Source organism: Mustela nigripes, chromosome 13 (genome assembly GCF_022355385.1).
Source record: "Mustela nigripes isolate SB6536 chromosome 13, MUSNIG.SB6536, whole genome shotgun sequence".
Taxonomy (NCBI): Eukaryota; Metazoa; Chordata; class Mammalia; order Carnivora; family Mustelidae; genus Mustela; species Mustela nigripes.
The window spans coordinates 38,625,687-38,646,317 of record NC_081569.1 but is presented as its reverse complement, the minus strand read 5'-3'; the positions used below and the strand labels follow the sequence as shown (position 1 = coordinate 38,646,317).

The 20,631-nt window shown below is 49.8% G+C and overlaps 1 protein-coding gene across 1 annotated transcript in view; it reads right to left on the bottom strand.

Moving 5' to 3' along the window:
* Window positions 1-20,631, bottom strand: part of LIPC (lipase C, hepatic type) — a 149,225-nt gene that overhangs the window by 6,729 nt on the left and 121,865 nt on the right. Inside the window, exons 4-8 of the mRNA XM_059372013.1 lie at window positions 18,392-18,574; window positions 17,698-17,815; window positions 14,265-14,498; window positions 11,478-11,723; window positions 818-935 (exon numbers count right to left, since the gene is read on the bottom strand). Coding sequence (XP_059227996.1) covers window positions 818-935; window positions 11,478-11,723; window positions 14,265-14,498; window positions 17,698-17,815; window positions 18,392-18,574 — 899 coding nt within the window. The remainder of the gene's footprint in view (window positions 1-817; window positions 936-11,477; window positions 11,724-14,264; window positions 14,499-17,697; window positions 17,816-18,391; window positions 18,575-20,631) is intronic.

Here is a 20,631-nt window from a genome sequence, read left to right as displayed (position 1 = left end):
TTGTCATAGCTCTTCCTGTAGAGTGTTGTAAGGGATTGCTTAGGAATCCCTCCACCCCGCTAGGCTGTGCGCATCCTAGGGCTAGGGTCCCCTCTACCTTTGGGGCCGAGCCTGGACTAATACTTCCTGAACGACGGAATGAATGTGATGACCAGAGACCCAAGGCTGGAGGAGATCTTCTGGAAGCTGAGAACTGTCCCTGGGGCAGGCGGAAGGCTAGTGTCTCTTCCAAGGAAGAGGCCACAATGAGGGTCGAGATGTGGAGAAAAAGCCTTATTTCTGGTCACTGAGGCTGGGGAGCTTCTGAGGGAGGCATGAGGCCACTGTTCACATTGTGAGCAGGTGTGTAACAGGGCAGAGGACAGATGGGCAGGGCTGGCAGTGCAGGCTGACTGGGAAGGGAAATTTGTGCCAAGTTAAAACCCATTTGGTTTCTGGGCTATGGCTTTCAGAACTCACTGGAAAGGAGCTCAGGGCTGTCCTGTGGAGACCTGCTCCCGCCCTCCCTGCTCCTCCTGCCTGCTTCTTCTGCCCGCACAGTAGATGATGGACTTTGCCACCTCTGGCTTCCCTCTCTGCTCAGCTCATCTCACATCGAACCCATTGTAAACACAGGTCATTTCACTGTAATGCAGTCTTCGGGATGAGTTGAGGCTGAGGAGGAATGATGGGGGGTCGGTCATCCCATTGGACAGGTGTTTGGGGCAGTCATATGGGCTGTGTCTGCCCTGGTCCTTGAAAATTATGGGGTCTGCCTAGACCCTGTGAGAAAAAGGAGCACACCATCAGCATAGACGGCGCTGCACCTCATACTCACAGAGTGATGGTGATTTTCTGGTTTTCCTCTTTTGTTCCAAGGAGTGTCATAGTAAAAGTTGGTTCAGTGGGTTTCTTAAGTTGGTTGATGAACTGGATCTTGAACTGGTAATGATACACTAAAGAGAGAAGGTGGAGGGGGCGAGGGAGAGGGAAAGAGAATTTAAATAGGAAAAACAGAAATTTTTAAAAATTAAAAATATCATATTTTTAAAATTTAAGAATGCAGAGGTAGAAGTCTGGATGGATAGACACCAACTTCCAACAACACCCCCCCAGGTGGAGGGATTATGAATTCTTTAAAAGTTTTTTCTTTTTCTTTCTCTGTATTTATTAAACATTTACAGAGGACATATGGTGTGTGTATAATGTAATAATAAGTATTATCTAACAGAAGCAGGCGGAGTGGGAATATGGTATACCTAACATTCTCACCCGTTTCTGGGTGCAATCCTGTTGGACTGTTTGGCAAGAGTCCCTTTTATAAATTGAAGGATATTATCGCTTTGAGGCACCTGACCCAGGCAAGAGGATGCATTGCCATTTTCAATGTTTGCCTCTGTTTAATGGGGTCCATTTTGGGATGGACAGAGCTCTAGTTAAGAAGCATATGCTCTAGTGACCACATCTCTATATTCTGGGGCAGTTGCTGGGCACTAGCTCCGTGGGGTTCCACAAGGACATTTTCTGATGGAAATAAGACAGCTCTAGTTCTGGCACTTGGATCTAAAATGTTTCTGTCTTATCAAATGTTCAGAATGTCCTTCCACTGGGTTGCATAGGAGATGGTAACATATTTTACTCTCCTTTACCTAAATACAGTCTATATTTAATTAATAAAAGCAAATTGCTTACTATCACACAGGTATGGTTAAACACTTCGTACTACCTCATCTCATTCACTCATCAGAAGAACCCTAGGAGGTGGGTATTGTTGTCATCATCCCCATTTTATGAATAAGAAAATCAGGGCCCTAGAACAGAAGGGACTCGTTCAAGGTCACATAGCAGAGTCTGTCTCTTAGCCTGGGCCTGTTGCTAAGCTTCCTAAGATGGCCTTGACTAACCTTGTGTTGTTGCACTAACTGCCTATGGGGCTGTTCTTGGCAGTTACCCCACTTCATTCCGAAATGAATGGACTGCTTGGACTTCTGTCTCTTGCTGTCTCCATATTCTCTACATGCTTGTACTGTTTTAGCTCCAAGATGGCCAACAAGCTTCATATGGCATGCCAGTTCCACCTGATTGACCGGACTGCCCAGAGCCCTATGTGCAGATGGGTACTGAGGCTACACCCAGGCTCTTGGAGAGATTGGTGTCTGCCTTGGGCAGAGGAGAGGGATTTTTGGACTGCTTGCTGTGGATTTGCCTTTCCTGCTCTAGGTAATGATTCATCCAATTCATCCACTAATTCTGATACAGTGACTTCCACCATGTAGGTGTCTAACCAGCTTGGTGGGATGAATGAACCGACAGTTGGCTTGGGAGTAACATGATGTATATTACCATGTAGCAAGCTGGAAGCCACCTCTGAGTCCCCAAGACCTGAGTTTCAAGCTGTGTTGCAGGAGAATTCCCACCAGAAAGCACAGATCATGACACTAGCCACTTGTTCATCTATCCCATACCCCCAGCACGTGGAAATTCATCATCTTCGTGAGTTAGTCTCCTACCTACCAAATGCCGCACGGCCATGGGAGGTTGGGAGCCTCACACGGACCTGGCAACAGCTGCCGTGGTGGCGTCCTGCCAACACCCCAGCTGCAGTGTCCCAGGCTGCCTGGTTCTCTGGGATTCTAGGTTGTTTGCACAACCCTCCCCTTTGGCATAAACTGACCTTCTCATTTGGGTTTTGTGGTGGCCTTGCTTACGAGCCTAGGGTTATCTCTTGGGTTGACTCTGAAGCACCAGAGTTTCTTTTTGTATATTTATGTTCATGGCAAGAGCCAAACATGAACTGAGGACTTTTATAGGCCAGGGGTTTTCTGCTTTAGGTGGAAGCTAGCTTGGGCCTCACCTGGCCCTGAGCACAGCGCCCTGTGCCCAACAGATGCTCAGGTCCTTATAAATGGAATAAAGCAGTTTGATATGCTCAGGACTGTGAGGCTGAGGGTGAGAAACAAGAGAAATGCAGTGGGCCCAGGTTCCAGAAAGAGTCCCTCCACCCTGACTGGCAGTGATGGAGACAGGGACTCTGGCCTAACATCCCAGAAGCCTCTGAGAGGCTGTATACGCTTTGGGGGTGTATCAAGAGAACCCTGTCGCAGGCAGACAGAGTTTAAGTTGAACAGAGGCAAAAGGAAAGGTCCTTCTGAAGACAAGGCCATAGGTGTGTGGGGTGGGGATCAGATGTGGAAAGGAGGGGGCGGGAGGACTGGCCTCGGGTAGCCTCCTAACAAGGAGGCAGGCATCTTGCAGAGCACTCAAGGATCCCCCACAGCAACCAATTTTAATCCAGTTTCGTATGTATGAAGTGGGAGTCTACTGTGCTCAGGCCAGTGCTAAGAGCTGTTGGGGAGAGAGGAGTTAAAGAGGATTATTAGCAGTACGCATGATACCAACACTGGCTAATACTTATTTAGTTTACCTGTGCCAGGCACTTTGCACCTATTATCTCATTTAATCCTCACAACAGGTGATACAATCATCACCTCGTTTTAGAGAGGAGGAATCTGAAGCACAGAGAAGTTAGGTGACTTTCCCAGTATCACACAGCTTGGAAGTAGTGTAGCTGGGATATAAGTCTGGGCCACCAGGCTCTAGAATTTGAACTTTTAAGTGTTTGTACCTGGGACCATAGCTTTATATACCCTAAGGAAAAGGTTGAAATATGGACAGAGATTTAAGTTCAAGAGTGTCATAACAGAACTGTTTAACTGTATAACTGTATAAAAATAAATCAGCAACACCTGAGATACTCACCTGTTGAAGAATGACTACGGACTGACTAATCAGGACAACCATGAGAACTACCACTTAGCTTTTTATCGTGTCCCCAACACTGAGCCAGTCACATCACATAATTACCTCTTTTCTCTTTACAACAACTGCATAAGATGCCCGCTTTATCTTCCCTTTGCATCATTTTACAAATGCAGAAGCTGATGCTTGGGGAAAGTTAAGTAACTTGTCCATTGTCGTGCAGCTCAGACGGGGGAAGCTGCAATTAGACTTGAGACTGCTGATTCCGAGTTCATATTCCCAACCATGTGATTTACTCTTATGAAGTCATTAAAAGATATTTTTGGAGCAATTTCAATCCTTCTGAAAGAAGTGGAGGGGGAAAAATCCCCAAACAACAACCAGGATACAAAATTGCATCGCTAACATGAGGCCAACTTTATAAAACAGAATACACAGGAAGGGATTTATAAAATGTAACAGTGCTTATCTCTGGAGAGGAGAGAGGGGTCATTTTTATGTTTCTTCACGCTTTCCTGCAAGTTCTGGGTTTTCTACAATATGCTTATATTCTAATTGACTTTTAGCTTTTAAAAGTATTAGAATAGAAAACAAGAGGGCCAAAAGCCACGGGGCTCCACTTAGAGGAGCTTGTAGCTGGGAAGCTAAGTCACGTCTGTGACTCTTGTCCCCTTCTGTCTTCTTGTCTCGTGGGTTGGGCATCCACGTCCATGTCTTCTCTCCCCAGGGCAGTCTCGGTGTCACGTGAATGCTCCTGTCGGCACAAGTCCCAGCATGCAGCGGGCACCTAAGGGGTCTTTAGCGGTTCTTTTGTGTGAAGATAAGGCAGGACACGTGCTGCATTAAAGAACCTAACTGTCAAGGGGGGTCGGCACTTGCGGAGATCCTGGGAGACACCAGCCTATACACGAAGTGTTCTGCCTCCATCATTTTTCGTCCTTGTAAGGAGACTAGATAAGGTGCAGGCCCTGTCGGTTTCCTTCGTTTCCTTAGTACGGCTCACCCACTGGAAGGAGCCCCACCCACGCTCTTGAGCTGGCCCTGGCCCGCAGAGTCCTGTTTTCACCAGAGACCTAGGATGTCAGTTACTCTGCTGGACGTCAGACAAGGAAGCAGAGATTTGGACATAGATCCAAGGTCACCCAGAGTGTTACAGGCAGAGCCAAATTTGAACCCAGGTGTCTGATTCTAAAATCCCCTTTCCACTGTCTCCTGAGGTCCTGGGTCTGCAAGCCGCATCTCCTCTTTGAAAGCAAATGGCAAACCCCCAGTCCCTGAGGAAAGGCAGCCGTCAAAACCTTCCTGGAAGGAAGCCACTGAGACAAAGTGCCTTGAGGGCCTCACCCGCTGACATCCATCCTGGGCTATGGCTGCTGCAGGTTCCTGCCTGTCCCCTGAAGGCCTAGCTCCCCAGCGGGGATACATGGCTTAGGTCCCTGCGCCAGAGATGGGTTTTTGTCTTCCTTTGTTCTTCACTCGTGAGTAGGAGATGGATTCCCAGGTCCGAGATGCCACGGTTGCACAAATCTGGGGGAGGGTGTAAAATCCAAGGGTCGGCTTGCCAGGACCCCATTAACTTCCATCCTTTGAGTGAGAATTACCTGACCTCCTGCATCTTCCCAGGGTGGAGTCTGTGCAGAAATTTGGAACCTCAAAGGTGAAGGAATGGCCAGGAGTCCGAGTCCACTGGCCTCCCAAGCACTCCTGAAGGATATGTGGGCTGTGGAGGGGCACAGGGGTGAGAGGATGAGGGCACCCTTGTGTCTGTAGGAACCCAGCTGTAGAACCCAGCAGGTTGATGGCACTGGTGGTCCCAAATGACCTGCACTAGGGAAGTCACTTTTTGTGGGGGAGAAATCTTGAAATGACATTATTTTTATAAATATAAAAGAGCCTTTCATATGGAGAACTAACTAGATGATCCTATTTTGGATTTTTGTGTTTTTCTTTAAAAGAAAAAGAGACAATTTGCCTGTCATCCCCCACTCCCTGGCCCCTCCCCTTTCCCCCAGACAATGATGCTGTTATAAAGATTAAGGAAAAAAGCAGGAGTCATTTTGCTCACTTTCCCTCATGACATGTTTAGTAAGGATTTAAAAAAAATGATTTAGGAAAAATGCTTTTGATCCTGTGACTGTGGAGGGGACAGCCCAGTGCATTCCTCGGTTCGGGCAGGAGAAATTATTTTAGGTCTTAAAGATAAAGAGCATGAAACAGTCCATTAACCCTGAATGAGATCAGGCAAATGCCACCTAGAGCAGAGATGGGAAGCCTCTGGAGAGTCTCCTCAAATAGAGTCTTCCTGAGGTTCAGTTCCCTAAAAGCCCCGGATTCTGATCTCGTGTAAACCCCACTGGTGCCACTTAAGTTCTTTTAGTAAGGCAGCCACAGTAGACATTGGCTTAGTGGAATTTATGAAAAGAGAAATTTTGTTTCTCCTTCTTTTTCTTCTCCTCTTCCTCCTCCTCCTTTTTGTTTCATGGGAAAAAAAAAAATGATTCCAGATCATTAGATATTGGCTCTGGGAGGTATTATGATTTTCTTTGCAAACATCAAAGAGGCCTTTTTCTTTCAGTGTATCGATTTTCTTTCATGAAGATGGGAGGAATGGGATCTCTTGTGTTGTTTTGCCACACTGAGGGCTGGTTCCTAGACATGAGATGCCTCTAACTCGAGAGGGAAGCTTCAGACCTGGCACTGAGCCTGAAGATGGCACCGTGAGGGCTTACCCCACCAGGGGGCCAGCACCCAGGGAGGCTGGAAGAGGGAGGGCGGGCACAGGTGTATTGGAAGCAGGTGTATTGTGCAGCTCTGGGCTCATGTTGGGGGCTGCAGTTGGGTTTCACAGTTCCATGAGACACCCCATAAAGTGCTTCAGAGTGAGCATCTTCCAAATGCACGTGGGGTATTTTCAGTGGAAGACAGTCAAGGCCTCGAAGACTCGGGAAGAGTTTTTTGCTTCCCACTTACCTGCCTCTAAGAGTTTTTAGATAGGGGCCTAGTCCAGGGAGATAGCTCCTGCCACAGAGAGCTGCAGAGTCTGGGTGATGAGGGTGGTAAGTGGGGGGGTGATGGCGGGGGGGGGGGGGGGGGGGGGTGGGGTGGGGGGTTCAGGCCTGTGTGTTGATTCTGTTCTGGGTCGCATTGTCTCTGCATGGTGTGATGAACATTTGTTTCCCAAACTTTGGCTCTTCTCATCTTGCTGTGAATTAACTTCCTTCTCTCTGAAGCCCCACAGCCCCACCCCCTTCTCTTTAGCTCAGGATGGCAGGGAGGCTTCAAATGCCTGACTTCTTTGAACCTCTCACGGCTCTGTGAGGCTCTAATACACGTGGAATTAACATTTTCTCCTGTTGAGCTGTTTTATGTCAACTTAATTAAGAGGCCAGCCAAAAGAAAGGGTAGAGGAAAAATTTTCCTCCCCTACACCCTGGTGTCAGGGGATTGGATTCTTGCCACTTCTGTGGGCAGTTGCCTTTTCTGCTGGGGGTGAGATTGGGGGAGTGTGTGTGGTAAGGAGTGTTGTGCTGACTGGCATCACGCTGCCTGCTGTTTGTGCCCATAGGTGCTTCATGTGGGAGGACAACAGGAGCCCTCAGCTGAGGGCCTGGAGTCCTTTCTCTACCGTCTACCACCGTATGGTCATGAGCCCTCACAGACTCTTTGAAGCTCCATTTCCTCATGTATAAAATGGGCATCAAGAGGACTCTAACAGGGGGGTCGTGAGAATATGATGCGATGGGACAGTGTATATTAAAGTGCCCAGCTTCTAGAAGGTGTTAACCCAGGGACACCTTTTCCCTTCCTATGTGCTGAACTGACCAGGCACAGTTCTGAGCTGCACCCCCAGGGGCCGGTTTTAGCAGTTCGCGCCCATGACTATCCACACACCATCACTCTGTGGCTGAAGAAACTGAGACCCGCATAGGTTTTGTCACTAGTTCAAGGTCAAATATGAGGTTGGCAGCAAAGCCAAATTCTGGACACGCCCTATTCCCAATCTCAAGCCTGTGCTGTCTCTACTACACCCAATACTTTTTCTGGACCTCTCCCTGGAAATTAGGGAAACCTTTCCTAAAGAAGTAGTGGAGAAAAGCCAAAGACGAACAGATTCCCCTAAGTCACAGTTTGGTTGGTTGCCTACCAACCAAAAGGAAAGAGTACTCAAGCAAGTTCCCCTAGGTGGGATGAGGCCCAGAGAGCAAAGGGAGAGAGAGGGAGAGGGAAAGAGGTGGGGAGGACCTGGTGTTGGTGCTACAGTCGGGAGACTGCGTGGAGTGGAAGAACAAGGGCCGTGAACCAGAGCAACCTGGGGTCAAACATTACATTTGCTGCTCACAGACTGTGTGACTTGGGGAAGTTGTAAACTCTCCAAGTCTCAATTTATTTATTGAAAAATCCACCAACATCAGTCCCCACCCTGACTCATCTCAGTCTCTGTCCCTCTGTCTCTGTCAAGGTTGTTGTGAGGATTATAGGATAAAGGAGCTAGTTTGTTACAATATACTCAGTGGGGAGCCTGGACAGAATAGGTCCCCATAAGTGCCACTTCCTTCCGCTCTGAGTGGCCTCATCCTACTGCTGGAGGATTAATTAGATAAGGTGTTCACTAAGCAGGTCTCTCTCAGGATGGATACATTCCCTGTCTTCTCTTTCAAAAAACAGGCTCCCAGAATGGTGAAGGCTCTTCCTGGGACAGTGAAAATAGAAGTGGGCAATCACTGCCTTGTGCTACCAGCCCAGTGGGTCCAGACTCTTTGATGGTTTCGTTGAAATATATTTGGAGCCAGAGGAATGAGGGCTAAGTTAGTCACCCTTTGTGGAGCTACAATCGGGAGGCCGTGTTTAGCTGGCCCAGCCAGACCCGGCACTAAAATATATCATACAATTAGATGTTCTTAAAAAATATGAATTATAGGTTCTCTGAAACGAGGGCTGGGCAAGTCTCTTCTTTTAAGAATCTGCAAGTATTCATCAAATGCCAGTGAAATGGGCTTGGAAGGCCCAAGTCAGAGATGATCATGATAGTGATGGGTGGAGAAAGGTGTAGTTATGGGGACCTAGATTAAAGGCCTTGTGCCAGTACCATCAACAGAACTTTCTGTGATGATGGAAGAGATCCATTTCTGTGCTCTCCAATATGGCAGCCACATATCTGAGCACTTGAAAGGTGGCTAGTTGACTGGGGAAGCCAATGTTTGATTGCATGTAATTCCCAGTAATGTAACTAGCCACAGCCACCATACTGGGTGACGCAGTATTATCCAGATCGCAGCAACCCCCGAGCAGCTGTTCCCGAATGGGCAGAGTCTCACCCAGCGATCATTTCCGGCCATACCCAGGGCAGCTTGACGTGACTCCTGGGATGCTACTCCCCACTGGTGAACAGATTAGGGTTTTGCTCACTGGAAGGACTGAAGCAGAATGGGGGAGAATTTGGAAGGCCCAGAGAAGAGTGGGGGGCATTGTGGGCCACAGCTCAGCCCGCGAACCTCGGTTAGGGGCTGAGATGGGTTCTGACCAGTTTCAGGCAGTCCTGACTCATAGGGCCATGCTCATCAGAAGTATCTGGAGTGAGATAGTCATTGACAATAAAGACACCTGAGTGTTGTCTCCAAGGGTCTCCCTGCCTGTCTTCCTGGGATGGCGCTGAACATTTATGGGGTGGGGGGGTGGGCGGGGGCTGGTCTTCAGTGAGCCCCATGAAGTAGGGACTCTGACTACTCTGGCTCAATTTATGTTTGAAAAATAAATGACTGGAGGGACACATTGGTCTTTTGTAGCTGCTGGGGTGGACAGCACTGGCCAAATGCAGCTCTCTGGTCCTCCTCCATAGGAAAGAGACCCCTGTGAGTTCACACTAGTGGCTTGTGGTAGTCGGGCATCTGGGTCCTTGGCAAAAGGGAGGAACTCAGACTGAGTGTACCTGTTGGTCTTTTTTTTCCCCCTCTTCTTTCCCGACATGCTTGCCTGACCTTTCTCCCCATCTCCAAGCCCCCAGCAGATGTCCTCCAGCTCTACCAAGCTCCTCAGTTCAGAATACCCCCAAGCTGTGGAAGGTGAAAAGCAGTCTCCTTTCTTCCCAGCTGATCTCAAAACTTCCCCCTTCTTCTCTTCTCCCTCCCTCACCTCCACCAATAGACAAGGGGCAGGTTCCTGAAGTGGGGAGGAAATCCTGAAGTTTGGAGGTCTGGGTCTAAATGCTGACTCTGCCGAGAATTCACTCTGTGTCCCTGGGCAAATGATTTTCCCCAGCTGGGCCTGGGTGTCTGCGTCTGTGAAATGGCAGGGTAGAACAGCGTCTAGAAATGCTAACATTCCACGATTTAAAGCAGAGCCAGTGAAATGTGCTTATTGGAGGGGCTTAATCACTCCAGGCAGCTTTGCCATTTAAAAGAGGAGCTGGTTAACCCAAATGAGTGTCTAATTGGCAGGCTGCCGTGGGGGAGCTCTTTGAGGCGAGAGCCCTTCCAAATTCCCTCAGCTGATTTCGGATGGTACCTTCTCCTCCACCCCAAAGGGGCAGACGGCAGAGGGGGCCCACTGGCCCCTCAGGCAGGAAGGATCCACCTTCACTGTGATGCTCTCAGAAGCGATCATCCACCCACAGCAGATTTCTGTCATTCCTGGGCTTCAGGGAAGGGAAATCTGGCCAGGGAGCCCAAGTTCAAATAAACAGGAATCCTGTGCTTAAAAAACGAGTCGCCTGGGAACTTGAACTTGTGAGTGTGATAATAAAAGGAGCACAGACCGGGAGTCGGATGCACCTGGTTGCTGGCCTCCTTCCAGGCTGTGTGGCCGTGGGCGCGTCACACCCATGCTGCCCTTCCCTCCTCTTGAACATGAGATCATTACCCCCTGCCGACCTTACTTGCCTGTTGTGGGGGCCGCAAAAAGGTGATGGCCGAGTCTGATGTTTTGTATAAAACGCTGTGCAAATGCAAAGTGGGGGTGACGACATGATCACCTTCTGCGGCTACAAATATTCTGGGCGGTAAGAATCAAACAGCGCAGCGCCTCCCGGCGCCGTGAGCATGCGCCGTGAGACAGTGAGCCGCTAATCGCTCGGGGCCGCTGGAAGGATTAGACACAATGTTAACTGCAGCAGATGCCAGCTCGTTCGCCTCCGGAGGATTCGGGTTTTGGGGGAGAAATCCTCCGCTGGCTTCTGCCCCGGAAGAGGCACAGCTCTGACCTCTGGTGCAACCCAGAGAGGGTCCGGGGCTCGGTGTCTGCCCCGAGGTTAAGGATCTGATAAGGAAAATTGGAAGCCAAACTTCATCTTTGGAGGTTCTCAATAAGCCAGTGATACCCTGTAAGAGCAGTAGACAGAGCAGTGGATCCAGATTTTAGAGGAAACGAGGAACCCCCAACATAGCCCAGAGGCTCCTTTTTTTATGCAAGTTGTGAGCAGAGGGGAAAGCCGTGGGTTCCAGCTGGGGTTTGAAGACGCCTCCAGGTCCCTGCTCAGTGAGACTTGGGTGAGATTGCTGCTCAGGGCAGCAGTTCCCTCGATCCACGTGAACGTGGATGAAGAGAGGCTCACGCAAGGATCATTCCAGAAAGTATCAAGGTTTCCTCCCACCTGGTGCTTGGCAGCCAGGTGGACACACCCATGGGAATGAACAGAGAGAGAGGCTGCGCCAACGTCGCCGTCCAGAATCTGTGGTTTCAGGACCCCTGAGAAAGCAGAGGGAAGCTTGGGCCGAGCGGCTGCCCTGGGGCCCACCCGCACTCACCTTTGAAGGGGGACTGGGGGCGTGTAACGAGGAAGAGCCTTTTGTGCTTCTTGCCCTGCCGCTCCTGGCGGATGTGGTAGCCCATGGTGTTGCAGCGACCCTTCTGGCAGCTCAGGCACAGGCCCTGGCTGAAGCTGCCCATGTCGCCGCACTGGTAGGCCGTGCTCTGCCGGCTGGGGTGCAGCAGGGAGTCAATGAAGAGATGCACGGACCGCTCGTGGGAGCATTTTATGGTCTTAGTGATGGCTGGAACACAGGGCAAGAAGGACGTTATCACCCCTCCGTTTTCCAGAGAAGCCTCCACTCCAAGGATCGTCCTGTGTGCAGGGCAGATGAGCAGCACGTTGGGAAGGAGGGGTGGGATTGCTGAGGCTGACCCCCCCCCCCCCACAGCCCCAGTGGGAAGGAATCCGAGAGTGCAAACTCTAGTAGACCCCTCTCAGTCTCGTGGTGTAGAGGCATCTCCCCAGCCACGGTGGGTGTTTTAACTGGAAGCCCAAGTTCCTAAGAAAATACTGAATTATTTAAGAACTCAGGGTAGTGTGATTTATTTAAAAATATTTATGTCTTAAATGGCTAAAAATGTGCAAGTGCTGATGTCTTGCGTTAAATTAGCTGGAACAGGCTTGTGTGGGATGCCTCTTTGCTTAACCACGCCAGGTAAATGAGAGCCAAGGTACCCTTGGGGCTCAGTTAATGGTCTAGTGAAAGCTCAGTCCTCTCCTACAACGTCTGCCCTCTGTCCTAAAGCTGCCATTGCCTCCCTCGGGTAACTGGCCTGTAAAACCAGCAAGGGGATTGGCTTCTAGGAGGATAATTCTAGTGACCAGGTCTATCTGGGCCTAACCCCAAAGAGCAGGGGTAGGAAGTTTATCTACTGTGAATTTTTAACCTTTTTTTTTTTTTTAAACTCTCCACATCTTAATCTAATCTTTAATAAATTATTCTCAAGAACGTTGAAGAACTACCACAAGGTATGTAAATTACCTAATGTGAAGGTACAGCACAGGTAACTTTGCCAAAAGCTATTTCTCCCAGAGTCTGAAGCCTAAATGCTGAGATCCAAAAGCTCGCTCTTGATCTAGGGCTGCACTTGTTGAACACCGAGTATAAGGCAGGTCCTATGCTGAGTGCTTTCATACACACACTTCCTGAATCTCACCACGGCCCCCTCAGGCAGATGTTGTAGGTGAGAAAGCTGAGCTTCAGAAGCGTTCACTAACTCATTCCAGCTCACCTAGGAGGGGTTGGGTTGGCAGAGCAGTCACCAGATTATATTCTGGGCAGATGCTTTGCGAGTACCACCCCAGAATGGGATTGTTTTTATTTTTTTTTAAAGATTTTATTTATTTATTTATTTATTTATTTGACGGAGAGAGAAATCACAGGTAGGCAGAGAGGCAGGCAGAAAGAGAGAAGGAAGCAGGCTCCCCGCTGAACAGAGAGCCTGATGTGGGGCTCAATCCCAGGACCCTGAGACCACAACCTGAGCTGAAGGCAGAGCCTTAACCCACTAAGCCACCCAGGCACCCCCAGGATCACTCTTTAAACCTAAAGGTGAAGAAAAGTGAGAAAAACCACACTAGAACTGGGCGAGCAAAATAAACGTACTCAGTTCCACCACTTGGAAGGTTAGCACAAAAAAGCAAATAGCACTAACAGAGATGTTTGTCAGGCAACTAGTTACTCAATATCAGGCCTGTGTGGAGCTCTGGGAGGGAGTGGATCTGGGAGGAGGGCTGGTTGCTTAGCCGGGATGGAGCAGACCCCCGTGGATGACTGGAGGGGTAATGACGTGAGGGGCATGTGAGGAATGAGGAGAGGAAGTTCGCAGAAGGTTCTCTCAGGCGTGGGTGGGTGGAAGGCTGGGAGTCCAGCCAAAATAAGATGATGTTGAGTTTGAAGGTCGTTCTGATACTGGAGAGGTGAAGACGGTGATGTCATCACAGGAGAGCGTATTCTCAGCTCGGTTTTGGATGATGAAGGTGAGAAGGAGGTACGTGGGGCGGGGCGGGGTGGGGGGCAGGGTCTCCGGTTGGCTTAGCGTGAGTTCACATGTTTTCATCAGTATGATATTTTATAATAATGAGATATTTAGAACACCCATGGAACATATGATTTTTTGCTGAAAGGCTTGTCCTTTAATCTTGTGTATGTGGTCAACGTGCATGTCAATATTTTAGTCTAGAATGTGGGAGAGAAGTGGGATCACAGCCCAGAGAATGCCAGAATCCAGTTTCTGCCCCAAGATAAAGGAAACAACAAAGACATGTTTAGAACTGAACTTTGAATTGGAGGAATTCCAGTAAGGTCCTGCAGGACCAGCTGATTAAATCTCCCAGGAGTGGAAGAACTACTCCCACTCTGGTCAAACGAAGGATAAGAAGCTAAAGATCAAGGATCTGTTAAGTGCATCCTTGTGTGGCCCAGAACAGAGGAAGCCTCCTGGGTGAGGAAGCTTCTGGAGAAGGAGAAATAACCGCAGGCATCAGGACTCCACTTTCAGAAGGGCCAGTACCCCTGGACAGACTTTGTTGGGAGGGGCTAAGAAGTAGGGATTCCTGGTGGTGCCCCCAGCTCATTGTCAGAGCGTGAGCTCAGAGACCACTGCCAGTTAAAGGAAGGCCTGCTGGAGGGACCCCAGCCCTTACCCACTCTCTCACAAGCTCTCCCTCTGAGGGAGAGCCCTACAGAGTTGAAGGTTCACTGGGTCTTGGGGGCCATATGTACGTATGGGGGATGGGAGCCAGTGCAGGCTGGCTCTGTCCCCTGGGCCATCATACTCACCATATAAGCCATGCTTGGTAATATGTTTGTAGAGCTCTAGGAAGTGACAGCCAGGCTGGAAGTAGCCCCCATTGGGGTAGAAGTCATAGTGAGCTATGGGCTGTTTGATGCCCACACTCAGGCCCATGTGCTCCCGGGTGAAGGTGTGAATGGCATCCACGAAATTGGCATCATCTGGTGAAAGACGGTCGCTGGGCGAAGATCCCTCGAACAAAGGGCCCGCGGCATCCAGTCCTAACAGGGAAAGCAAGGGTAAGGGTCAGGTGGGAGCAAGGGGAAGAAAGCAGAAAGCTCCTTTTAGCTTTCTGATGTTATTACACATTCATGCGCTAGCAGGAAGAAAAAAATCCTCAGGGATAATCTTTCTCTAGAAAATCTTGCTATAACCTTTTCACAGTAAAACCACAGTAATTCATGGTGCCGAAAATTAGACACGGGCTGCACATTATCTATGGGGAAAGAGGTCTGCAGGAACTATCCAGTGGTAGAAATAAGGTTATGAGGGAATGCTTGATTTATTTAAGCAAATCAATTTTAAGTACCTCTCAAGCTACTTTCAAGAGCATCTGTTTGCATACAAAAAGCCACTGTGCTTATTTTAAGTAGTTCTAACCTACCCATCAGAGAAAAAATTTATTTGCCTGTATGTTGTCCGTGAGTTCCCTAAACAAGCTGGCTCTTCTCCCACACCAATGTCATCTCATTGGAATGTCCAAAACAGCCTTGGGACATGACTGTTCCCTGGTGAAAATGTTCTGAGCAAATAGGACTGCTCCGAGCTCTGGTCGAGTGACAGATGTGTGTGCGGGAGACTAGAGGCAGCTCCTGGCTGGTTGGCGTCTACAAATACAAGGAGTATTTCTGCTCTCAAGGGTTTTCCTCTGTCTTTCTTCCTTCACCCTCTCTGGAAGACTCTTTGATGTCCCACATCAGCCCTGGCTTCCATCCCTGATGGGGGTGAAGGAGTTGACAGGGGCAGTGAGCGCCTGTCTCCAGCTCTCATCTGTAGTTACAAATGAAAGATGTCTTGGTGTGATTTATATTCCGTTCTTCATGGGGCTGAGGAGGAGATGACAGGAGTAATTAGCTGTCCCGCTGCTTCTGTCATGAGTGGGCCTGGCTAATAATGCCTAATATAGCCCATGACACAAGACAGAGCGGAGAGGGTGCTGGGTCTGGTGCCGCCCCTCTGGGATTCTGACTCAGCCTTCTAGGAAGTTCCTCGGGGATGGGCCTTCTGTGAAGGTCTGTTTACCCCCAGCCTATTGAGGGTTAAATCACAGAGTGATCACCATTATAACCATAGTGATAACCATATAACCATGCCTGGATAACCATTCCTGGGGGGTGCACATACTGGCCCATGAACCAAGTCTCCCCAGTTCCCGGCAAGGCAAAAAATAAAAAAAATTAAAAAAATGAGGAAGTGATTTCTCATAATGACGAATTTATTTCTCTTGTATAAATGTTTGCCATTATTTTTTTTTTAATATTAAAACCAACCTCTTTTTTGGTGAAGTAATGGTAATCGTAGATATTAACTGCCCAAAGTGTTCTTACCTGATAAAATGGGGGTCATGGGACACCTGGGTGTTTCAGGTGGTTGAGCGTCCTACTCTTGGTTTTGCCTCAGGTCATGATTTCATGGGTTGTGGGATCGAGCCCCGAGTTGGGCTCCATGTTCAGCAGAGAATCTGCTTGAGATTCTCTCTGTCCCTCTGCCCCTCTCCCCTCTCTCTATCTCTAAAATAAATAAATAAATAAATAAATAAATAAATCTTCTTTATAAAATAAAAAGTCACAACAACGTTATTCATCTTAAATTTCCTTTGAATTGTTTTAGCTTGTGAAGTATTGTTTTAGCTGGTGAAGTGATGTTTAACTCATCTTAAAGGGGCAGTAGGAGTTTGTTAGGTAGACTGGGGCTGGGGGTGTAGGTTGTGCTAAGATATTCCAGGCAAGGGGCATTGGGGTGGCTCAGTTGTTGAGCATCCAACTTTGGCTCAGGTAATGATCTCGGGGTCCTGGGATTGAGCCTTGCATTAGGCTCCCTACTCAATAAGGAGCCTGCCTCTCCTTCTCCCCCGTCTTGTCCTCTCTTTCTGTTTCAAATAGATGGCTAAAGTCTTAAAAAAAAAAAAAACAAGATATTTCAGGTAAAAGGAAAAGGACATGTAAGGCCCAGAAGCACAGGAGGCCATGGTGTGTTCATGAAGTAGAGAAAGACCTAGTTCATGGAAGCTTGAGACTACAGGAAGACAGCCTTGAGAGGAGAGTCCCAGAACTCTGGAACACTACACTGAGAAGGGCTTTGGCTGGCTTGCTGGTTCCCTCCCTTCCTTCCTATTCCTTTCTTCCTTCCTTCTTTTCTCTCTCTCTTAAAAATATATTTATTTATTTTTAGAGTGAGAGAGAGAGAGAGCATGTGTCAGCAAGTCCCAGGGGGAGGGGCAAAGGGAAAAGGAGAGAAAATCTTTTTTTTTTTTTTTTAAGATTTTATTTATTTTATTTGACAGAGAGAGAGATCACAAGTAGGCAGAGAGGCAGGCAGAGAGAGAGGGGGAAGCAGGCTCCCCGCTGAGCAGAGAGCCCGATGCGGGGCTCGATCCCAGGACCCTGAGATCATGACCCGAGCCGAAGGCAGTGGCTTAATCCACTGAGCCACCCAGGCACCCCAAGGAGAGAAAATCTTAAGCAGACTCTGCAGTGAGCACAGAGCCTGATGTGGGGCTTGATGCCATGACCCTGAGATCACAACCTGAGCCAAAACCAAGAGATGGATGCTTAACCAACTGCACCACCCAGGTGTCCCTGGGCTTACTGAGTTTTACACTGTGGCTATCTGTGCACCTTGGGGACCGGGCTGGGGAATAGCCCCCTCAGGTGTGATCTTCCAAACACAACTGTGAGGTAGCATCCGGGGATGAGGTTGGTGTCAAGGAAGCGTGGGAGGAAAGGCCTTCTTGCACATCCCCAGCTCTTACTGGGTATCTGGAGCCATTTCCAAGTCAGTGTGGCGCCCCGTCCTTCACATCAAATGGGCCCCAGAGTAAGACCCATGTGTTCCACAAATGTGGAAACTGAGGCACAGGCATGGCTGATGTTACCACAAATTTCGGACGTGATCCTTTAACTTGCTCATATTGGGCTTTTTAAACTATAAGTTGAAAATAAACTCTTTCCTGGTACAAAGTGTTTAGAAAGTCTACTTTTGAGGTCCTCTTTGGCATGACTATGAGAGGCACCCCTTGGAGGAAAGGCAGTAGGGGTTGGGGCTGTGGTTTACTCTGAATTCTTGAGGGACAGCAGGCTAGGACAGCGGTCATGCTGGCAGCAGTGTGAAGGAGGCTGGGTGCATGGTAATTCCAGGACTGTTAGGGAAGCGGGTCCTGCCCCACCCCCGCATGCCATCATTGATTATGGACACGGTTACCTGTAATTCTCCCAATCTTGTGCTTTCCGCCCATGTAACTGCCAGCGAATCCTGAGACATGGGCACCCAGGCTGTACCCAATTAGATGAACTTTGCTCCGAGAAAACTGAGCAGATTCCTGGAAGACAGAGGCAAGATGGTTAGTGGGAGAGCTGCCGGACAGAAACCTTGTATGGGTCCAGCTCGTTCTCAGGGTCCCCCTTGTTCTTGGCCCCGGGTTGGCAGAGGAGATGCTTGAGAATTTAGCCTCCTGAGCCAGACTGGTTTCTCACCTTGCCGGCACCCACCTTTCAGACTCAGCTACCTGGGGCCCCGCCTGGTGATGTTGGTCCCCGTCCCCACCCTGCCTGTCTTTACTAGGATATGAATGCCCTACATGGTGCTCCTGTTCATTTCTTAGGGTTTGATGGGCCATGGGTGTGTTCAGATCCGCTAGCACATCCAAGGGAGAGAGCATAAAAGAGGTGGTGGATGGAGGAAGGGGAGGGAAGACAGTTCTGCAAAATAGGGGTTCAAGCATGACGTCTGAGGGAGCCCCAATGTCCCATCTCCACCTGTGCCATCCCATTCCTCCAAGCTTCGTGGAGTGGTTCTCCTATCTGGGATGCTTAGGAGACCGGCTTAATTCTCTCAGTCCCGGCCACGGGGAGAAAGGTGAGGAGGGGAGGGGAGGGGAGGGCAGGGCAGGCCTTGCCTCCAGCCACTGGATGAGAGCTGCCACCTCCTGGCCCACGAGGCGGGTGTTGCGGACAGCCACGGTGTAGTGGCGGTAGGCCAGGGTGAGCCAGTCGGCCAGCCCCACGTTCACAGTCTGGGCCAGTTGAGACTTCAGGGCGGCGACCATCTGCCCGATCCAGTTTTCCAGGAAGCCGTCCACCTGTGGGGGTGGGGCACAAAGTCGTCAGCTTAACCAGAAGGGGACCCAGGGTCGGGGGGCACTGCACTAGTCTCATCTTTCTGTTTGTCTTTTTTTTCTTTCCCAACTCTTGGCTTATGAAGGCTGGGTCCTTCTTTCCAAAAGAAAGGGCTTAATGTGGGTTTTCTCGACCTTGGCACTATGGACATTTTAGGCCAGATACTTTCTGTCACGGGGCTGTTTGCGCCCTGTAGGCTATCTAGCAGCATGTCTGGTCTCCATGAAGCAGGTGTCAGGAGCACTCTCCCCCACAAGTTGTGAAAACCAAAAATGTCTCTGCACTTTGCCACATGTCCCCTGGGGGCTACCCGTGGCCTCCAACCGAGAACCATTTTCTTAACATGCCCCTATTTTAAGAGTTTCCGAGCCTTAAAATAATGGAAAAGTCTATGTAGTTAGGAGCTGAAAGCTGACCTATCCTCTGAGGCTCAGCTCTAACCCTTCCCCACTCCAGGAGGCGGGCTTGGCCACAGCTCCGAATCCCAGCTCCTTTGCTCTCCTCCTGCCCACAGCATCTGCTCGCTTTTGAGGGAACAAGGCCCCATGAGTTGGAACATAGAACATAGCAGGAGCTCAATCCATGTGTATGGAGAATCTTTCTGTGTATGTCCTTTGTTCGAGAACCAACTTGCAGGGCATGCCTGATTCATGGAACGATGACATTGGTGTCTGCAAGGATGACTAGGAGCTCACTTACGGAAATAAGGGTGGGCTGGTGACTGTGGGGCAGGGAGTCTAGGGGGGTCCAGGCAGAAGGAAGAGCATGCGCAGAGGCGCATGGTCAGGAGAGGGCCCCGAGCCATCCCCTCTCCGGGGGGAGAGGAGTCTGGTGTGCCTCAAGACTGCTCTCCAGGCTGGAGAGCAATGCTGATGACATGCAGGTCACTTGGGTTCAGAGGCATTGGCCACTGACCACTGACCACTGACCACTTATGAACATGCACCCAGTGCCTTCCAGGTGGATAGAGCCCCTCGGGTTCAAGTCTCGACCCTCCCAATTAATTGGTTAGCTTTCATTAACCTTTCTGTGCACCACTTTCCCCATCTGGAAAATGGGGCTAGCCGTAGTGGCCTTTCTCCAGGACTGCCGTGAAGAGGAGATCAGTCAGTCGCTAGGAAGCATTTAGAACAGCGCCCGGCACGCAGCAAGCACTCAGTAAATGTTAGTGATGTGCAGTTACCTTCAGAGTTAGTGACCCAGTGAGGCAGCTGCTGCTGTTCCTCTCACTGGTGAGAGTAGTTCTAGGCCCTTCTGCGTTTTAAGAATGAAGCGTTCATTCTGGAAAAGGACCCTGGTAACGGTCCTGTCTTTATGGTCCGTTTGTGAACAAGATACTGATTTAGTCATGAATTCAGCTCACAAATATTTTTGGAGCACCTACTGTGTAATGGCTACCGTTCAGCAGAAGAGGGGGAACACTGCTCCAGGCAGAAGGCAGGGGCTGAGCCAAGGCCAAGAGGAGAGAAAGCACAGGGGAGTGCAAGGAGCTACCAACAGCTGGGGGTTGCTGGAGTCGAAGTGGGGGGCAGGGAGAGGTAAGGGGGAGACAGGGAGAGTCAGAGGAGGCAGGGAAGGTGAGGACAAAGCAGGGAAAGGTGAAGGGGGGAGTGGAGGGAGGTAGGGAGGGTGAGGAGACAGGGAAGGGGGAGGGGAGCACACGGTGTGAGTAGAGGCAAGGGGTGTCAGTGGAGGCAGGGAGGGTGAAGGGGGCGGGGTCTGAGGGGAGAGCATGCAGGGGTGGGGGGGGGGGGGGGGGGGGGGGGGGGGGGGGGGTGGGGAGAGCTAACTCCTCTGTGTGCAGACATCCGGACTTGGTGCCTGGCTTCTAACTCTGCCGGTCCCCAAACCTGTCCTCTCCATACATTCCCTCTTTCCCGCCTTCTTTCTTTTTTCTTGGAAGGAAAGTCCATTTGGCTAAAGCAGTTGAAGAAATGGGATACTCTTCTCTACCGTGACTGGCCTCCTTCTAACCCCTATCCTCCCCCGGGGTTCCCCCAGGAGAGCTTTCCACGGCTGA